We start from the raw sequence: 19320 nt of genomic DNA on the forward strand, positions 1-19320 counted from the left end.
TGAATAGAGTGTGACCCTATGATCACACTCAATGAGATCCCTATTCAAATCTATTCTAATGTACACCTATTCACTGCATTGTAGGGTAACAGGATTGTTGCTGCTATTGCAGCCCCAGGGCTCCCTTGCCTCTTCTTACTCTGTTATGGGGTCTGACGTACCTACATTATATTTGTATCCCCCATTTCTTCCTGAGTGGAACTGAGAGCAGCATACCTGAGGTCCCCAGATGGCTTCCTATGTAGGAACTGACCAGAAGCAGACCTGCTCAGCTTTTGCTAGGTGGCCGGCTGCATCATGTGCTCTCAGACCATACTCTGGAATCTATGTGAATCTAATGTATGAGTGAGATACTCCAACACATACAGATCTGATAGGATGCAAGTTTGGCTGAGGGAACAATGGACCAAGATTCTAGCATATTGGGCCTCTGTGCGCAATGAACTCCCAAGTGTGTACACACTGTGTACACTGTCTGTTCAATGTGTGTGAATGAGCTGAGCCTCAAGCCAGTGCTAGGATGGGCAGCTCTTGCTGTCCCACTATGACACAGCGGAGAAGTAACTTATCTAGGGAGCAAGAGGTTGCTGGTTCTAATCCCCGCTGGTATGTTTCCCAGACACACCTATAGATGGGAAACACCTATATCGAGCAGCAGCAATATAGGAAGATGCTGAAAGGCATCATCTCATACTGCGTGGGAGGAGGCAATGGTTAAACCTCTCCTGTATTTTACCAAAGAAAGCCACATGAATATGACAAATATTTATATACCACTTTTCAACAAAAGTTCCCAAAGCGGTTTACATAGATATCCTCTCTAATAAAAGGCTTTGTGTCTGTCCGTGGACAACCAAGCGTGTGTCCGTGCCTCCCTCGGCCGTTCTGCGCATGCGTGGAGCGCATGCGCAGAACGGCCGAGTCAGAAACGGACAAAGGGAACAGGCGGCCATGTTGGTTCCTTGCCGGGCCGCGGAAAGGGCAGAGACGGCTGCAGGGAGGCAGAGGCAGCGGCGGCGGCTCCAGGCCAGCTGCGGACAACTGAGAGGTGGGCTGGGTCTGGCCCGCCCTCCAAAGACAGCAGAGGCGGAAACAAAGGGACCGGCCGCAAGGAAGAGAGATAGCCTGGATAACCGGCCCGTGAAGGCCAGAGACGGCGGTGGCGGGTCCGGCCCGGCCGAGAAGAGAGACCGGGCCGCAAATGTGAGGCGGAGGCGTGCCAGCGGCGTGCCAGGCCGTGAGGCGGCGGCCGGGCCTGGCCAACCAAGGCAGCCCGGCTGCAGATGTGGGGCAGGAGCGGCCCGGACCAGCAGCATGGCCATCGAGGTGGCCCCGCTGGCGGCAGCGGCCACAGCGGGAGAACTGGCCCTGCTGGCGGCCGCGGCAGGCAGACTGAGCCTGCTGGCGGGGGTGGGGGCGGCCCGGCAGCGTGGCCGAGGCGGGGGCAGGCTGGCCCAAACTCACCCAGCGCCGATTTGGAGGAGGCGGCGTCGGGAGAAAGCAAAACGAATGCTGGGCCCTGGGTGGATCCGGGTCAACTGGCCCCCGTGCTCTCGCCTCTCAGCACTCGCCTCTTAGTCGCTCCCCTGGCCCCTGTGCACTCGCCACTCAGCACTCGCCTCTCAGTCGCTCCCCTCTCAGCCACCGCCAGCATGAGCGTTCGAGCAGCAGAATTTACATCCAGTGAGTGAAGTTGCCTAGGGGTGGTGGTGGGTGGAGCGCACGACTCTTCTGGGCGGGGGGGAGGGGGAAGGGCAAGAGAGAGTGGAGGAGGGGGGAGGGCAAGAGGGAGGAGGGCAGGGGGGAGGGGCCAGGGCAAGAAGGAGTGGGCAGGGGGAGGGGGAAGGGAAGGGCAAGAAGGAGTGGGGAGGGCAGGAGGGACTGGGGCAGGAGGCTGCCAGGAATGGGAGGGTGAGAGAGGGGTGGGAGGGGGAGGGAGGGCAAGAGTGGGGTGGGAGGGAGAGGAAGAGAGGCAAGAGTGTGGGGCAGGAGGAAGGATGGGATAGGGAACAACCGAGCAAGAGGAGGGGGGAGGGGCAAGAGAGAGTGGGGGGAGGGGGAAGGGCAAGAGGGAGTCCATCAGGGGGGAGGGGGGAGGGCAAGAGGGAGTCAGGCAGGGGGAAGGGGGAAGGGCGAGATGGAGTGGGGAAGGGAGGAGGGGGAAGGGCAAGAGAGTGGGGTGGGAGGGAGGGGAAGAGAGAAAAGAGTGTGGGGCAGAAGGGAGGGAGGCAGGAGGAAGGATGGGATAGGAGAGAGAAAGAAGCCGGGCGGGGGGAGGAGGCGGCAGGGGAAGCCGGCCGAGGTGCTGGCGGAGCTGCCGCCGAGGCCTGGCAGCGCCACAAAAGCCGGGTGGCTGGGAGACCTTGGGGCCCATGCCCGGCCGGGGAGACCGGCCGCGGCATGGAGGCTGGCGTCGGCGGGAGGGGGAATGGCGGCGGGGGGACCACAGAGAGGAAAAAGACGGAGGGGGGAGCCCGCCGGGTGGGCAGAAAAGGAAGGCGAGCAGCAGAACTCTCCCCTACTAGAGCCCGTTTTTAAAACGGGCTTGAAAACACTAGTAAATAAATAAAATGGCTCCATGTCCCCAAAGGGCTCACAAACTAAAAAGAAACATAAGATAGACACCAACAACAGCCACTGGAAGGATGCTGTGCTGGAGATGGATAGGACCAGTTGCTCTCCCCCAACTAAATAAAGAGAATCACCACTTTTAAAAGGAGCCTCTTTGTTCAGTTAGCAGGGGACTGACCACATGGCTCTGTGGTTGCCAGGAGTCAACACCAACTCAACGGCACAACTTTACCTTTTCTTTGAAATAGCTGTGCATAGGGCTACATGCTCCATGATTTGTTTCATTATGATGGAAACCTGTGGAATTCTTTCATCAGCCCTATGTGAGTTTTTTGTTGTTTTTAAAATGTTGGCTGTGCACTTGTCTAGATTAGATCAGATATTGATGGGGACCAGAACTGACAACAGTGCTCTGAAAGATATGTAGTGGAGATTAGAAGGTATGCTGGGAGCTGAAAGAATGAGAGTACTTGACAGCTGCATTGTTAAAGGAAAGAGCCACACCCAAGGAACAACTGTTTTGATTATCTGGATTTAGAAACGTGTATTTTTGGATTGTGCTCTTTTGTGCTAGAAGGCAGATGTAAAATAAGCCTGGCATCTAGCAAGTCCTGTATTAGAATTCTTTGACCATATTTAGAAAAGGAGCATTGTGGCCAGTCTCATCCCTTCTCTTCCTCCTATGAGTCTGGAGCAGAGTTCCCTCTGACAGGGATTCCCAGATGTTGTTGACAACAACTCCCATAATCCCCAAGTGAAGGCTATTGCAGCTGTGGATGCTGTGAGTTGTAGTGGATGCTGGGAGTTGCTAACTTGGCAAAGAGGCACCTTTTACCCTGGTGATTCTCTTTATTTAGCAGGGGGAGAGCAAATGGTCCTATCCACCCCCAGCACAGTACCTCCAGTGACTGTTGCTGGTGTCTCTCTTACGTTTCTTTTAGATTGTGAGCCCTTTGGGGACAGGGATCCATTTTATTTATTTATTTATTATTTCTCTGTGTAAACCACCCTGAGCCATTTTTGGAAGGGCAGTATAGAAATTGAATTAATAATAATAATAATAATAATTATCATTATTATTATTATTTTATTTATACTATTATTATTTCTTGTTTACACAGTCAGACAGGTGTTATTGACTGGTTTGTTTTATCCAGACATCGAGTCCTTCCCAAGGACCTGGGATGCCAGAATTCTATTGTCAATTGTTATAGATATCGAACAGCCTATATTCTGCGACGATATCTATAACAATTGACAATAAAATTCTGGCATCCCAGGTCCTTGGGAAGGACTCGATGTCTGGATAAAACAAACCAGTCAATAACACCTGTCTGACTGTGTAAACAAGAAATAATAGTATAAATAAATAAATAAATAAATAAATAGTTGGGCTGGAGACATTTAATAAGAGAGTGAAAGTGATGCAAGAGATGCATCACTTCCTGTTATGTACACAGATATTGTGTGTGGTCCTGTTTTTTGGCCTCGGGTCAAACAGCTTTTGCAGGTTTTTGAAACAATGCAGAAACCATTAAACCTGTTTGAAGTGTGGGAGGGGGCAAAAGTGAGATGTGTGATGTGTATCGGTTGCAGTGAGCCCTCTTTTAAAGAGCTTTCAATTATCTGAAAAAGCTATAATTCATTTCCAGATTCAGCAAACATCTCTGCTTTGTCCTTTTCTCTTTTGTTCTTAGGACATTCTTTAAAGCCTTTTCCCTTATTGGAGAAACTCAGGAAAGAGAGAGAGTTTTAGTTCATTTCTCCAACCGATACTACGAGTGCAACCCAAATGTCATTTCTACACAAGGTAATTTTACTTCTATTCCAAATGCCCTCCCTGGCAGCATCTCCAAGAGAGGGCTGAGTGAGACTCTTGCCTGCAACCTTAGAGAGGCCGTTGCCAGTCTGTGTTGGAGACAATACTGAACTAGATAGACCAATGGTCTGCCTCGGTATAAGGCAGCTTCCTGTGTTCCTATCAAGACAGAAAACACTATTTTCAGAGTCAGTAACTAGTTAAATCTTTGATATTTGCAAGTGTAGTTTCCTGGGGAACGAATGTATTACTGAGTGTATAATAATTCTGACTATAATTTGGGGGTTGAATGCCCCCATCTCCTGCATCCGTTTCCAAATCTCCTGTTAGGTTGCCCTGCATGTGTGGAACAGCCTTTTCCTTTCTCTGTGGAACTTCTATAGCATAGCATCCAAGGCCCAAACTATAAGTGATGGAGGCTTAAAGACATGGGGTGCTCCATTTCCATGTAGAACAGAAGATGCAATTGAAAGGCCCAGAGAGGTGGGCATGCAGGGTGTGTGCATGTGGAGCCCTTCTCATGGCTTTTCTCTGCCATTCTTCCCCTTCAGATGCTTTTCTCCCAGTTGGGCTCACTTCTGGTGGCAGAAAAGTGCCTGGAGGGATGGACTGCAGGGATAGGGGAGGCAAGCAGGGAACGAGTCAACCTTGTCCTCCTGCATGCCCCTTTGACCATTGCACCCCAGCACTACTGTATATATGTGGCAAATGGGACAGAGCCATATTTAAGGAAGTGTTTCTGCTACTGCCATGCATAGGTAGGGTTAAGTAATTGCAGAGAACCAGAAAAATCTTGCCTGTGCTGTAGATTCACTAGTTAGTTTTAGGCAAGCCTCTTGTCTCTCAGCTTTACCCCCTTGCCTTCAATATGGTGGTAAATACTGGTTTGCCATTAACACATCAAAATGAACACCTCAAAAAGCTTATAAATTCTAATCATCGCCCATTGATCCACTTCCCTCTATTCCTTTAAGACACTCTTTTTTAACCAGGGCTTTTCTGGGCCCTCTTAGCCTCACTGTTCCTCCACTGCCACCCTGACATTTCTCTCTGCTATCCCATTGCTTCTTTGCTGTTCCCTAACCCCACCCATATGCCTCTCTGCTGTAACTATCAGACTTCAGAGTCAAGCTGCATGTTATACTCCAAGGGGAGAAGCTGGTGTCAGTGTCCTGCTGCTAAACAATGTGGTGGTGGTGTGGGGCAAGGAATTGCCAAGCGGAAGCTGTCTGCCACGATAAACATACCTTTTAACTCGAGTTATGTTGTTATACATATTGCATTTTTCCCTTAAGAAAGCTCAGAATAGTTTCTCTGGGGCTTCTGGTAGGCGCCCATCCAAACAAGGGTGGTGTTAGGGGTTGACCAAATGAGGCATGGGCCTGAGAGCTCACATCTATTCAAGGGCCTACCTGTGATCTGTCCCTTGGAGCATCTGCTGCTTACTGTTTCCCAACAAGCCCCTCCATTGACTCCTGAGTTGCCAAATGATGGTGGGCAGCAGCAGTGGATGCCTCTCTTGGTGACTGCGCCATTTTGCATTTTCCATGCCCCTTGGAGGTAAGGCATGGAGAATTTAAAAGGGTGTTGCCCTTAGGAGGAGCATCCATTGCTGCTGCCTACTATGCCAGGGCCCAATGAGGAGGTTTACTGGGTGGCAGTGGGCAGCAGTAGATGCTCCTCTTTCAGTGCTGGCATCCTTGATGGAGTAACATCCATGGGATCTCTTCCCTGCCACTCCCACATAGTGCCTGTCCCCACTGGAAAGGCAAAAGGGAAGTGGGCAGAGAGCATCATCTGCTTGCCTTTTACATTTCCCTGGCAACTGAGCACCATCAGGGGGCAGTGAGTGTTGGTTTGGGGGTGAGGGTGGGATTGGGAGCCATGGAGAATCCAGAACAAGACTTTGCCCCTGCCCCATCCCTGGATCCTGGTGCCAACCCTGCATCTAGGCACTGATCAGATCCACACTTTCTTAATTTCTTCAGTCTCTACAATATGAGGTGCTCCCAGAAGGTGAAGAAGTTCTCTGAGTTCAGAGAAGAGTTCTCAGGGGTTGGGAATCTTGTCTCTACTTTGGGGGAAGGAAAAGGAGAGGCCAGTGTGAGCATCTGTAATTCTACATACTTAAGTTTAGTTTCAATTGAGGACATGAAGATTAAGGAGTTAAGCCAATGGCTTCTTGGACAAGGTAGGTTTTGAGGAAGGATTGGGAGGGAGGGAGGGAGGGAGGTGGCACCATATATGTGTTCCAGGGAGTTCCAGGGGTGGAAAGGAGCTACTGAACTTGAGCCAGTCTCTTCTCATGGGCAGTGACTTCAGTGAGACAGCATTTGTCTAAATCCTTTGGCTTAACTGTATTGTAGATCCGGTATGACAAAGTAAGATGAAACCCTTTGCCAGGCTAGTTTCTGTGGCTGAGGTTCTGAAAGCTGTTGAAATCCATGTAGCTTTTCTTCAAAGCATGTCTTAGGATGTTTTTCCCCCTGATAACCAGGCATAAGTGAGCTAGCTCTTTGTTTCCCCCACCCACAATGACTTCATTTCATGAGACTTCTGTCTTGATTCATGCCATGTGTTTCTTTATAAGCAATTTGAGAGAGTGTTAATTAGGCTGCGGGGGGTCCCAACTCAACTTGAATCATGCATTCACAAACAGATGTGAGTAGTGGGAAGTGTGATTTCCCCCACCCCCACCCTGCTTCCTGTGTGACTTTCTGTATGTCATGCTTGGGGTGCTTTGTTCCCCCACAGATGGAGTCCATTGCCTCACGTGTGCAATGATGCTGCTGAACACTGACCTCCATGGCCATGTGAGTATTGTGTAAACAGCGACTGTTATCTATTTTCTTAGAGATTTCAATATATGTTTTAAGTATGTTTGTTGCCACTGAGCACCTGTGTCCTTACAGGGATGAGTAACTGCCCAGAGGCACAAGTTTTGGGCGGTCTAGAAATATTTTAGATGAAATAAATAACCAAAGAGGATTCAGATTTTGAAAAATACAGTATGAAATCAAGGTAGAGGGCATGAGTAGAGTTTGTTGTGGAACAGGCAAGGATTATTCAGAGCTAATGTTGCAGTCTGTTTGAATGAGAGGTGGGCAGGAAACAGTAAACTGGAAAAAGCAAAGGTCAAAAAACAGAAAGCATACAAGGCAGGCAAATAGTAGCCAGTAACAGAGAGCCAGGTAGAGGAGCCCTCGGGTAAGTGCAGAGGATCAGCCTAATTTAGTTGTCTCAGTACAAAGTGGACCAGATGACTGGGCAGTAGGAGGCCCTGGAAGTTCTGTGGCAAAAACTGGATTCTGACTGGCTGCAACTGAACACATGACTGACCATAGTGTCTACTACCTGGCCCGCCCCGAAATGCATACAGTTTCATACTGTTCCAGCAGGGTGCCCTGGTGGCATGCAGGGCCCCGAAGCTGAGCCTTGTGCAAGCCAAAGTCACTGCCCCTGTGCAGAATACGTCCTCTTTGGAGCTCTAATACTTCCCAAACCTGTCACATAAACACCGTTAGACTGTGACTCCACTTCTGAATAGTAACTTCTCAGAGACTTGGCAGTGGTATTGCAGAGCTATTCTTGTCAAAGGTACATGTTTTTTCTCTGTGCTGCCAAGATCTCTTGTCAAATTAATTCTGTAGTGCTTCCAGCTGCACTCGGGGAAAAGACAAAATGAAGTGCCAGACGTGTGACTGGAGCAGCTGCAATAGTTGTATACTAGCTTAACCTGAGCAGAGTATCTGTGTGCTAGTACTTGGTTGCTCCCCTCACCCCTTGCCACAGCCCCCCCCCAACTCAGAGATCTCTCCACACTCACCTGAGCCTCACACCTGCTGCCCCTTCTCCATCCGGTTGCTTCCATCCCCCTCATCACTCCTGGTCACTCCTCTATCCCCCTCACCTCTCTTGGTCACAGCTGCAGCGATGCTGGCGCCTATTGGCCAAGCTGAAGCTCCCTATCCCAGAGACCTCCTCACCCGAGCCCCGCTCCTGCTCCTTGCCACAGGAGAAGCAGCAGCAGTGGTTGACCGGGCCCTTCCTTGCTGCTGCCACTGCCATGGCCGCTTGTTCCTCTCAGGCCGCTGATGGGCCCGGGCCCGGGCCCAGGTCTGTCCCTTGCCTCCCTGCCTCCCTCCACCAATTGTCTCGGTAGCCCCGCAGTGGTTGACTGGGCCCTTCCTTGCTGCCAATAGGTGCTGCCATGGCCACTGTTCCCCTCAGGCCGCTGACAGGCTTGGGCCCGTCCCTCGCCCTTTCTTTCTTTCTTCTTCCCTTCTTTTTCCCCTCTTTCACTCCCCTCCAATTGCTCTTCCCCTCTGTCTTCCCCCTCTCCCCCCTTTTCCTGAGTTAACAGATCTTGTTTCCTCATTTAATTAACACAATGGCAGCCTCCTTCTCCTGAAGGGGCTCTTTGCAATGGTAAACCCCTCCTGTATTCTACCAAAAGAAAACCACAGGGCTCTGGGGGTGCCAGGAGTAGAAATTGACTTGATGGCACACTTTACTCTTATCAGATGGTGCCTATAGTACTCACCTCCCTTGCCCCAAGACTTTTAAATAATTGTTTTAAGCTTTTTTAAAAATAGGAACAAAGAATGTCTTCTTATTCACATACATTGTCATGTCACTTTTTGAAAAGGAAAAAAAAAATCACAAGGCTACCTCTTCCTTTTAACCATGTTGCATTCAGGATGGCGTATGATTGAAATTTATTAGGTCAAAAATTGTTCCTAACTTGGTCTAGTAATTTTCACCATGCTCACCTGCATGCAACTCGGGGAAGCTGTTGTAATTACAGTAGTAAAATGGAGCAGCCTTTTGCCAATGCACTGAGACTTCCCTCCATTTAGGTTTTGCAGTTATCATTTTGCTATAATAGTGGTGAGGAGGTGCTCTTGCTTTACAGAAGAATTCTCTCTAGACATAAGTAGGTAGCAGTAATTTTACTTGTTGCTGCCTTGCTGCAGTGTCACACTAACTTGTGAGCACTAGGTGGCAGAGTATGCATAGCATTCTTAAAAGTACTCTTCCTTCAGCAGATCAGAGTGTAATACTAATACACGATCTGGGTCTTGAAATCCAAACATAAAGCAAGAACCACCAGTGCCTAGGAAGCCAAGTGCCATCCTTGAACTTGCATATCCTTGAGCATTCAATATTTCCTAATCTTAATGGCAGAGATCTTAAGTGGGCTACCCGTACAAGTTAGAACTGACCTGAAACTACTTACCTAATATTTCATGTCAAGAAGCACCTCATTATATTTGCACTCGTTACAAACACATGCCTGTAATTTTAAATTTGCTAATCTCAGCACCATTTTCCTTCTTCTTTACCCTTTGCCTCATTTGCCTATGCTGCCATTTGATTCTTTTGGCGGTGGCAATGGTGATCTTATTTATGACATCATGATGTACAACTGATGTGATGATGTTATAGGTGCTCGTAAACGAAATCATGTGGGGCGATGCAGTCAGTAGGATTAAGCAGCAGTGTGGGCAGATGAGGTTGGGGAAAATGAAGGCAGAGAAGGGAAATGGTGCTGGGAAGAAGCAGGTGCCTGGGGAGCAAAAAGGCATCAAGCAGCATAGAAACACCACACACATTTTTCAAGGTGAGTAATTTTTCAGTCACATGTTTGGCTGTGGCAAATGAGGTACTTCGGAAGAGAATATGAACATATTTGGTGTAGCCATAATTTAGATACACTTATTGTTGTAAGCCCTGTTTGGATATAGGGAAAAAATGGGAGGCTGCACTTGGGGACTGCATCTTGAGAGTGCGCCGGCAAGCCCTGTCCGGGTGCTGACATGGCGAGAAGCTTCCCGCCGCTGCGCTCTCCATCCCATCAGCATTTGCAAAGGCAGACACTAACTAAAGGCATGTTGGCATCTGTTTCTGTGATTGGAAGGCTGGAGTTCTGGAAATGGCCAGCATCAAGTTTATGGCATTTACCTCTTCGAACTCCCTAGGCATGGAGAGGGGGTATATGATACTTTTCAGCATATCAGCGGTGGAATGGGCCTTCAGGGAGTCTTCTGTCATCACGTCAGTCGTCTGCCGTCACATTCATGATGTACGTGACGAATGTTCCTTTTCCCATGTCTAAAAAGGGCCTTAGCTTTGGCAGTAGATACACATATGATACATAGCTAGAGACTTCAGCTCTAAAAATTGCCTTACATTTTTTGATGGCTTCTGCAGCTGAAATATTTCGATTTCTTTCTCTATTCTGCTTGTTTATTGCCACCCTGATTTATTGTGTGAACAATGCATAGTACCAAAATAGTATTTCCTTTTATCTCCCGCTCCCCTTGAAGTGCTCGTTCTAACCAATATATTATTTGGTTTTTGTATTGCTCTGTTTTTCTAGGTGTTAAGTTGGGCATTTATAGCTCAGAATGTAGCCATAGCTTGGAATGCATGGAACTGTCACTTTTTGTTTCCTAACTATAATTCAGTGTTTTGGTTTGAAAGCATGTAGCAGAACTTTACTAAGCAATTCTTTTTGTTCATTATATTTTTATACTGCTTTTTTTTAAGTCCAAAGGGGTTAATAATATACAAAACACCCCTGAGTTACATGCGATGGCATGTATATTCTGCTAAAGATGGAACAGAGTAGGAGAGGTGAGGTCCTTACTCCAGGGCATTGAAACCTAACTGCAGATCTCTTTCTGCCACAAGCTGCTTTTGTCTTGCTGGTGGATTGAAATCTTACAGATTTTGGTAAACTGGAAACAAGTGTATGTACTGGTTATACTTGTCTTTGTAAATATGATGATATATGGTGATTTTTTAAGAGCATCTGAATGGTCCTTCATGTTAGATACACTGCAGTTAGGAGACTGGAAGCAGAACATGGGATCACATGCTCCCTCCCAATTCCTCCCTTCTTGGGCATGAATTCCACTCCACTTCCTTAACCACAGCTATGCTTTTTTCTTGCAGTGACATCAACCATAGTTAAGACATACACAGTGTGGGAGTTGCTTTCCTGTGGTGTGTTCCCACATCTCTGGACATAAATGAATTGCTTTGAGAGCTGCTGCTGAAATATTGCGCCCACACAAAGCTGATTACATGGGTCCTTCCCACCTGTTCATTGTCATAGGTACATAGGAAGCTGCCTGGTACAGAGTCAGACCCTTGGTCCATCTTAGCTCAGTATTGTCTACAATGACTTCAGGAGTTTCTCCCAGCCCTACCTGGAGATGCCAGGGAGTGTACCTGGGACCCTTCTGCGTGCAAGCATGCAGAGGCTCTTCCACTGAGCTATTCCCCATCCCCTAGGGGGAATGTCTTTACAGTGCTCACATATAGCCTTCTATCCAAATGCAAACCAAGGCAGTCCCTCCGTGCTATCACAAGACCAGCATCCCTCCTGGCTGTGTGCTGATTGGGAAGGAAAGACCTGTGCGATTGTCTCTGGCTGTGTGTTTGCGATATTCATAACGCACTCCAAAGGTGTGCAGTCAGATCATGGGGAATCAGTTCCCACACCCTGGATATAGAAAAATATGTGAATGAGTCCTGGGGTTTCCTCTTTCTTCTTCTTTTTTTATAAAGAGGATGTGAACAGCTTGCCACCCTGGTTTCAGATCCTGATTAAATTGTAACTGTGGGGCCGGTTCGGCAATACTTCTCTGACCACCTAACCACATGTGATGATGTGTGCATGCCATGAGCATGCATGCACTTCCCAGTACACTGAGGAGCCTTCCCCTAAGTGTGTGTGTGTGTGTGTGTGTGCACGCGTGCGTGATTTTGTCCAAACTGCCTTTTATACATGCCACAAATACTAGTATTTGTCATGCAAGTTTCAGTTAAACCTCCCCTGTTGCAATTAGGGGAAGGACATGCACCCTCGCAGTGTACACATGTTTTTATCGTGTGGTTGAGCCAGCTGGAGAAGTCTTGTCTGATCTGGCCCATGGCTCATATCACTATTGAAGAGATGCTTTATTGTGGTTAAGGCAGGCGTGGGAGATTAACTCTGAGAAAAGGAGGGAGCACATGATTGTATGGTTCACTCCCAGGCTACAGTCCTATGCACACTTATCTGGGAGTAAGCCCCATGGATCATAGGGAGTCTTAATGAGTAAACATGCATAGGATTGCGCTGCCTATCTCTTTACTGCAGTTGAAAGTATTTCTGCACTCATCAAAGAGAGAGTTTAAAAGAAACCCCATAACACTTAAAAAACATCATCATCATCATTTTGGCATTTTTCTATTAGGAAAGACAAATTTGATGGGGTTTTCTTTTGTCCCCAACATTATTTCTTTTCAGCTTGCTGATTTCAGTCTGTTGCTCTGGCAAAATGATTCCAGCTTTTGTTTGTGGCAAGACCTCAACATTATTGGAACACAACCCACTGCCATAAAGTGCTTTGAGAGCTGCAGTTGAAAAGCCTGTGAGATTGCAAAGATTCAACATCACCGTTATCCTTGTAGGAGTGCTTAGCCATTGTTTTCGCCCTTCCCAGCAGGGTAGCTTTTTCATGCCAATTTGTATTTTATAAGAGTGTTCATCGTGCAGACAAAGGCTGTCTCTAACCCTGAGGTTGCTGCTCACTATTTGTTTTTTGCCCGGGGTGGGGGTGAAATTAAGTGAAGCTTTTAATATAGTGTGTTGTGTTTTACTATTATCTTACTCTTTTCTAATAATATGCATTAATATTTCTGTGTCATGTTTCTTTCAGAACATTGGCAAGAAAATGTCCTGCCAAGAATTCATTGCAAACCTTCAGGGAATGGATGAAGGCAAAGATTTCCCAAGGGAAGTCTTGAAGGTGAGGCACTAAATTATTTTTCCATCATTAGAATGCAACATTATGTGATAGCACTCCAAGACTTACTGTTTGTCGTCTCCTGATTCTTAATTGGTTCTTACAATGTGGAATAGTAATTTTCTTCTGCCAAATGCAGAACATGTTTCATGTTCTATATTCTAGAATTATGGAAGCTGAAGTTACTCCTCTTAGTTCAGGGATTCCCAAATTGTATGCCAGGATGCTGGAAGAAGACTGAAGGGTGCGTTGAACAATTAGGTCACCATATTGGCTATGTCCTTGGGAGCAAGGAAGTCCCATGTGCCATGGGAAAGAAAGGGGGCATGGCCCAATGATAGAACACATGCTTTGCATGCAGATGATGCTAGGTTTGCTCTGTGGCATTTCAAAGTAGGACTGGGAAAGACTTCCAGTAGGACTGGGAAAGACTTCCCCCCCACCATTGGAAACCCTGGTGAGCTGCCAATTTCTTTTGGACCTACTATTGATATCTAGGAGTGTGCACGGACCAGTCCGGGGCCATACAAAAGGCCTCCGGACTGGTCCGGAATTCGGGCGGTCCGGTGGTTCAGCGTGGGGGTGGGGAGTGTGTCTTTAATGGGGGGGATAGCACTTACCCCCCCACGGCCGCTCTCCCCCCCCCACACGGCCACTCTTCTCCCTCCGGCGCTGGACTTTCTTAAAACATTCTTGGGGCAGCAGAGTTCCTCCCTGCCGCCCCTGCCCCCGTCGTTGTCTTTAAAGTTAGCAAGCTGAAAAAGCTGGAGCCATGCATGCACCCCTCGCAGCACGCGCGCGCGCCACATACATCATTGTGACGTATGCGGCATGCGCGCTGGTGGTGGCAACAAGCGCGCGCGCGCCGCGAAGTGCACATGCATGGCTCCAGCTTTTTCGGCTTGCTAACTTTAAAGACGACGACGGGGGCAGGGGCGGCAGGGAGGAACTCTGCCGCCCCAAGGATGTTTTAAGAAAGTCCAGCGCCGGAGGGGGAAGAGTGATGGGGGGCGGTAAGTGCTATCTCCCCCCCTTAAAGACACACTCCCCCCAGTGCCGGACCACGCCTCCGTGGTTCCATGCACATCCCTATTGATATCCGCACTCCCCATAGTACTTGGGCAGCAATGTTTTCCCAAGATTGGAAGCTGTACTTAAGTAAGAGATGTAATGTTGGCTGACTTTGGAATTGCCTTGAATGGGACCATTTGCTGCTATTAGAATGAACATTCTGCCAACATTTTGTTTCTGTCTTCCAATATGCCCCTGAAAATTACCCAGCCAGACTTGGACAAATGACAGAAGTTAACTGTTAAATTTATTTGATAATCTGTTAGGTTAACTATCCTAGGATTGCCACATGGATTTTGTTTGTGAATGGAGGTTGAGCAGTACCTAATATTCATACATATTGTCAATCATCAGAGCTAGCTGAATTATATCAGGAGATGCACCTCAATAAACATTTTGTAGCTGAACAAAAGTATTTAACTCTTATTGCAGCTGATTCAGACTAGCATCAAACTTAACAAGATAGGCATAACATCTGTAAATCAGACTGAGTTAATGATGTCTTAGGGTTTGGGGTAAGCTAAAAATATAGCTAAGCTCTTAAATATTCCTGTCCATCTTGCTTTTTTCATAATGAACAGATAAGCTGATTATGAACCTTTCTTTGGAAATTTCATGTGTTTGAGGAAAAATGGAATGGTGTCTTTGGAATCTCTAATTGAGAGGAATAGTACTATATTTACCTGAATCCAAGACTAGATTTCCCCCCAAGTTCTTTGATATTAGAAACGGGGTGTGTGTGGGTGGGGTGTGTGTGTCTTAAATTCAGAGTCATCTTCTATTTGGGTAAATACGATATAATCATATAAAAATGCTCTTTGAAATTGTTTTGTGTGTGCATGAGTGTTAGACTTTCTTTCCCCTCATTATTATCAGGAAAGAACATTCTCTCCAAGTTGATAATTTCTGCCGCCAGGCTTAGTTTGAACAAATACTAATGGCTGATGGATACTGAGGATTGTTGAGTTAAGTGCTGGCATTTAAATTTAAAGATGATACTGTTCAAACCTTTACAACTAACTAAAATGGACCTGATAGATGTATCAGATGAGTGGCCCTGGATATTTATGCCACTAAGATATGTAGCAAGGCTTGAAAGAGAGCTTTTCAAAGGTAGTATATCAATGCTACCTAACACCTCGCATGTTAAATTATATTTATCATTCTCAAATAAATAGATGTTGGAGATCTTTTGCTGATCTTCTACACATTTTCTGGTGTCCAGTTATCTAACCTTTCTGGAATACATTGTTTATATTATATGAAATAACAGGTTATAATTTAATGTCTCATAAAGAAAGTTTGCAAGCAGATGTGGATAATGGATTCAGAATTAATGATAGTTCTGATAAGAGCAACAAAAATCTTTATTGTGGCCTTTTGTCATAAATCAGAAGCTCCATCAATTGACTGGTTAAAAAAAGTTTGGAATTGTTTTAATGGCAAAATTGACATAAGAAGCTCTACATGGGCTCAGATAGACAAGTTTGTTGAAAAAATGATACTTTTTAAAGGCTTCTGGAACAATAAGGTTTATTAGAGAATAGGAATCTGGATTCAGTGCCAACATTCAGTGCCATCAGGGGAGGTCCTTTTGCGTTTGCCACCGGCTTGCTTGGTGGCGACCCAACCCTCATGTCTCTAGGGTTGCCCTGATGCTCTGGAACACATTCCCAAACAAAATCGGAATCTCCCCATGGTTGTTCTTAATCAACTTTTGAAAGCACACCTGTTTTATCAGGCTTTTAGTTTATGATGTTTTAAAGTTTAAAAGTTTTATTTAGGTTTTGATGGTTGATTGGATTGTAAACTGCCCTGAGATTTTATATAGGGCAGTATATAAATGTGACACACAAATAAATACATATTTTTCTTCTTGATCAGGACATTTTGAGATTCTTAATCCACTGGTGTAAGCTAGAAGCTGGATGCAACCAGGAATTGCTTACATGGGCTCCCGTTGGTACAAATGGCTCCCAGTCCCATCGGGATGCACACGTGGAGGCTTGCTTCCATGCACGAATGACCCTAAACTGGTTTAGAGCAAGTGAAGCTTTCGGCAATAAGAGAAAGCAAATCAGGCTTTTTACCATGCAGATGAAACTGACTGTTGTGCTGATTATTTATGATAACTGGTTTTTCAGAGAACTTGGGGAATAAGTGCCTTTAGGCTCTTACATTTGAATGGAAGATACAATTTGAGATCAGAACCTCCTGTATGTACACATTACTGTTTTTCTCCCCTTGTGCTCGGTATGTTTCTGTATGCACTCAGTTTGTTCTAGCAGCGGAATCTGAATAGTTGCTGAAGTCTGGGTTTGAGTTGCTGAACATCTTCCATTACCAGCAGTAATTGGAATGTTTCCCTTCCTTTTATCTGATTCGCTTGTGCAGGAAGCGCTACTTGTTAGTGCATTTACTTGGAAGAAATAAAAATACAGCATTTTGCTGTACACAAAGGTGTGAATTGACGGCCTATAACTCCAGTTTTGGAGAGACTTGTATTGATTCCCCCCCCTTTTAAAATTTTTATTGTGTAAGGAAATGCAGTGCACAGAGACTCAAAAGAGTCTAATTCTCTGTAAAGACTCTAAACTCCTTATAGCCTCTAAATTGGGTGCAGAGAATAATCTGGGCAATAAAGTTCCATCTGTGAAATTATGCAGGTCTGGACCTAGCCAGTTTCCGGTTGGGAGAGTGTCTGGAAATATATGGTGCTCTGAGCCTCTTGAAGCATGAGTTGGAAACACATGTTACAAATATATTAAAGTAATTCAATCCCATTCAGTACTACAATTTCTTACATCAGTGGTCTTCATACATTCTACCTTGACCCTTTCCTCCACTTCCTGTCTGCCAAGAGCCCCTGTGTGCTTCATGGGATATTCTGGAGCAGGCTCCTCTGTTCATGGATGTCCCACTTAGTTGTTATGGTTAGTAGCTATTGATAGAAACTCTTCTCCATGAATATGCTCAGTTCTCCAAAAAAGCTACCTGAGCTAGTAGTCAACAGTGTACTTTGAGGCAGTAAAATTCACAAGTTGTGTATTCTGTAAAACAAAGAGAAAATGCTTCCTTTTATCCTCTGAAATCTACAGATTCCTGTCTTCTCATATCTCCCTCTCTACACACACCATCATAACTAGATAATGGTACTTAATAGACCTCTGTCATATCCTGTTAGTCATATTTCCCCCCGAACAAAAGTGCTGCAAATGCTGAACCTGTGAAATACTCTGCCGCACCAAGGAGAAATGGGAACACAGTAGCCTTCTTAAGGCATCAGCCTTTCTTTTTCATCCAGCTGGCCAACCAAAGGTAAGCCAGTGCTTTTAAAAGGCAATTTCTCTTGGGTGGGGAAAAATCTTCAGATGGTCCTTCAGAAGGTCCAAAATAACTTCCAGCCAAGACTATTTTGAGGCAGAAGACTAGGCTACTTCTTGCTTGGCTTCAGGCCTAGACGCAGATGTAGAAACTCTTCAGGCATACATTTTTAAAGATGTTGGCTCCGGTTGTTTATGATAGAACAAGCTTTAGCTGACATTGACAAATCAGCTCATTTATAATGCTGTCCTGGAGAGGTGCAGTGGAATGGCCTCAGCCTCTCTAATTACAGGCTCTTATTGACAAGATTGATCTCTGGTGGTGTATTTAAGCAGCCCACTTAGTGTAATAAAGGAAGCTTCCTCTTCATTCCTCTCTCCCAAAAGCATCTCTTTCTGTGAGTGGATTGTTCCTTTTACGACCACGCCCCAGAAACGCTCTTGTTCTGCCAGCTGCTCTAAATGAATTGGCCAGTATTCCCCAGTACCTGCAGCTGAAATGAAGATTAAACGCCCCTCTAGGCTAGTTTCTCTTGCTGCAGCAAAGATGTTGCATTCTATCATCTCGGGCTGTTGTACCCCACTTTAAAAAAATAATTCCCCTCCCCGCTTTTTAATATGCTCTGGTGGTCTTCGAAAGGGAGATGGGGAAGGGGGGGAATTCTGCAGTGACTGTTTCTATTTACCCAAAGCTCTGCCCTGCTTCTGCTCCTTCTTGAATTCCGAAAGCTCCTGGGCAAGAGGGCCTGTTCTGATATTATGTGAAAAGGAGCTGTAGCAACCTGGGGGGGCATGTTAGGTATCAAGCTGGAGAGCATGTGGCTTTTATCAGAAAGCAAGTGACCCTCTTCTCACTTGATCTTTGTGGTGTGGTGGTGGCTGCAGTGCAGCTCAGGGCCACAGGGGAGGGTCTCCATAGTAGGGGTGTGTACGGACCATCTTTTGTGGTAAAGATTGAATTTGGACCGAACAAAAGGTCCGCAGACCGGTTCAGCAGTGAGAGGGGTGAGGGTGGCACTTGCAGGGGGCGGGGGCAGTGGAGGTGAGAGGCATCTTCTTAAAGGTAATGGTCCTTACCAGGTACTGAAGCTGCCTGGAGCCATGGTGCGGCGCTCCCTCCATCAGCCCGCACGGCTTCGGCACTCACCTGGTCTCCATGTATACACAGAGGCCAGGTGAGTGCTGGAGCCAGGCGGCTGTGCAGGCTGCTTCAGGGGAGTGCTGCGCCACTGCTCCAGGCAGCTTAGTACCCAATAAGGACCTGCTCATTGACTTTAAAAGATGCCCTTTGCCGGCGCCACCCTCAACCCTCTTGCTGCTGAACCACCAAACCGGTTCGCTTCGGACCAGATTAAGTTTGATCTTGGACCTGAAGGGCGGTCCAGTCCAAGAGTGAACCGTTCGAACCACCCCTGTTCATGGTGGACCTGTTTGAGAGCGAACGGGTTCTGCACATCCGTACTCCACAGTGCAGCACTTTCCCAGGCTTCTGTCATAGGCTCCAGGAAACTGAGGCAGCTGGCCTAGGGGTGGGCCTCTCATGTTGCACTTGTGGTGTGGGAAGGAGCCACTCTGCAAGGATAATATGAGAATGTGGAGAGAATTGTCTCTTCCAGAAGTATCCTGCATGCATTTGAATGCAGTGCCGCTCTGATACCATTGTGTGTCAGATACATAAATGTATAGCCAGAGAACCAACATGCACCATCTTTTCCATCATCATGTGTGTAAGTCC

General features: G+C 46.6%; 1 protein-coding gene across 11 annotated transcripts in view; it reads left to right on the plus strand.

The window, feature by feature from the left end:
* The window catches only part of PSD3 (pleckstrin and Sec7 domain containing 3), a 201216-nt gene that overhangs the window by 85260 nt on the left and 96636 nt on the right, over nucleotides 1-19320 (plus strand). For 8 of the 11 annotated variants that reach the window (XM_053290547.1, XM_053290549.1, XM_053290552.1 and 5 more), the window contains 3 exons: nucleotides 4269-4381; nucleotides 7145-7203; nucleotides 13105-13194. In XM_053290547.1, the coding sequence (XP_053146522.1) occupies nucleotides 4269-4381; nucleotides 7145-7203; nucleotides 13105-13194 (262 nt within the window). Of the gene's footprint in view, nucleotides 1-4268; nucleotides 4382-7144; nucleotides 7204-13104; nucleotides 13195-15138; nucleotides 15311-16146; nucleotides 17196-19320 lie in introns of those variants that run through there. The other 3 variants (XR_008315151.1, XM_053290550.1, XM_053290551.1) reach the window with 3 other exon arrangements.

This window comes from Hemicordylus capensis, chromosome 2, assembly GCF_027244095.1.
Source record: "Hemicordylus capensis ecotype Gifberg chromosome 2, rHemCap1.1.pri, whole genome shotgun sequence".
Lineage (NCBI taxonomy): Eukaryota > Metazoa > Chordata > Lepidosauria > Squamata > Cordylidae > Hemicordylus > Hemicordylus capensis.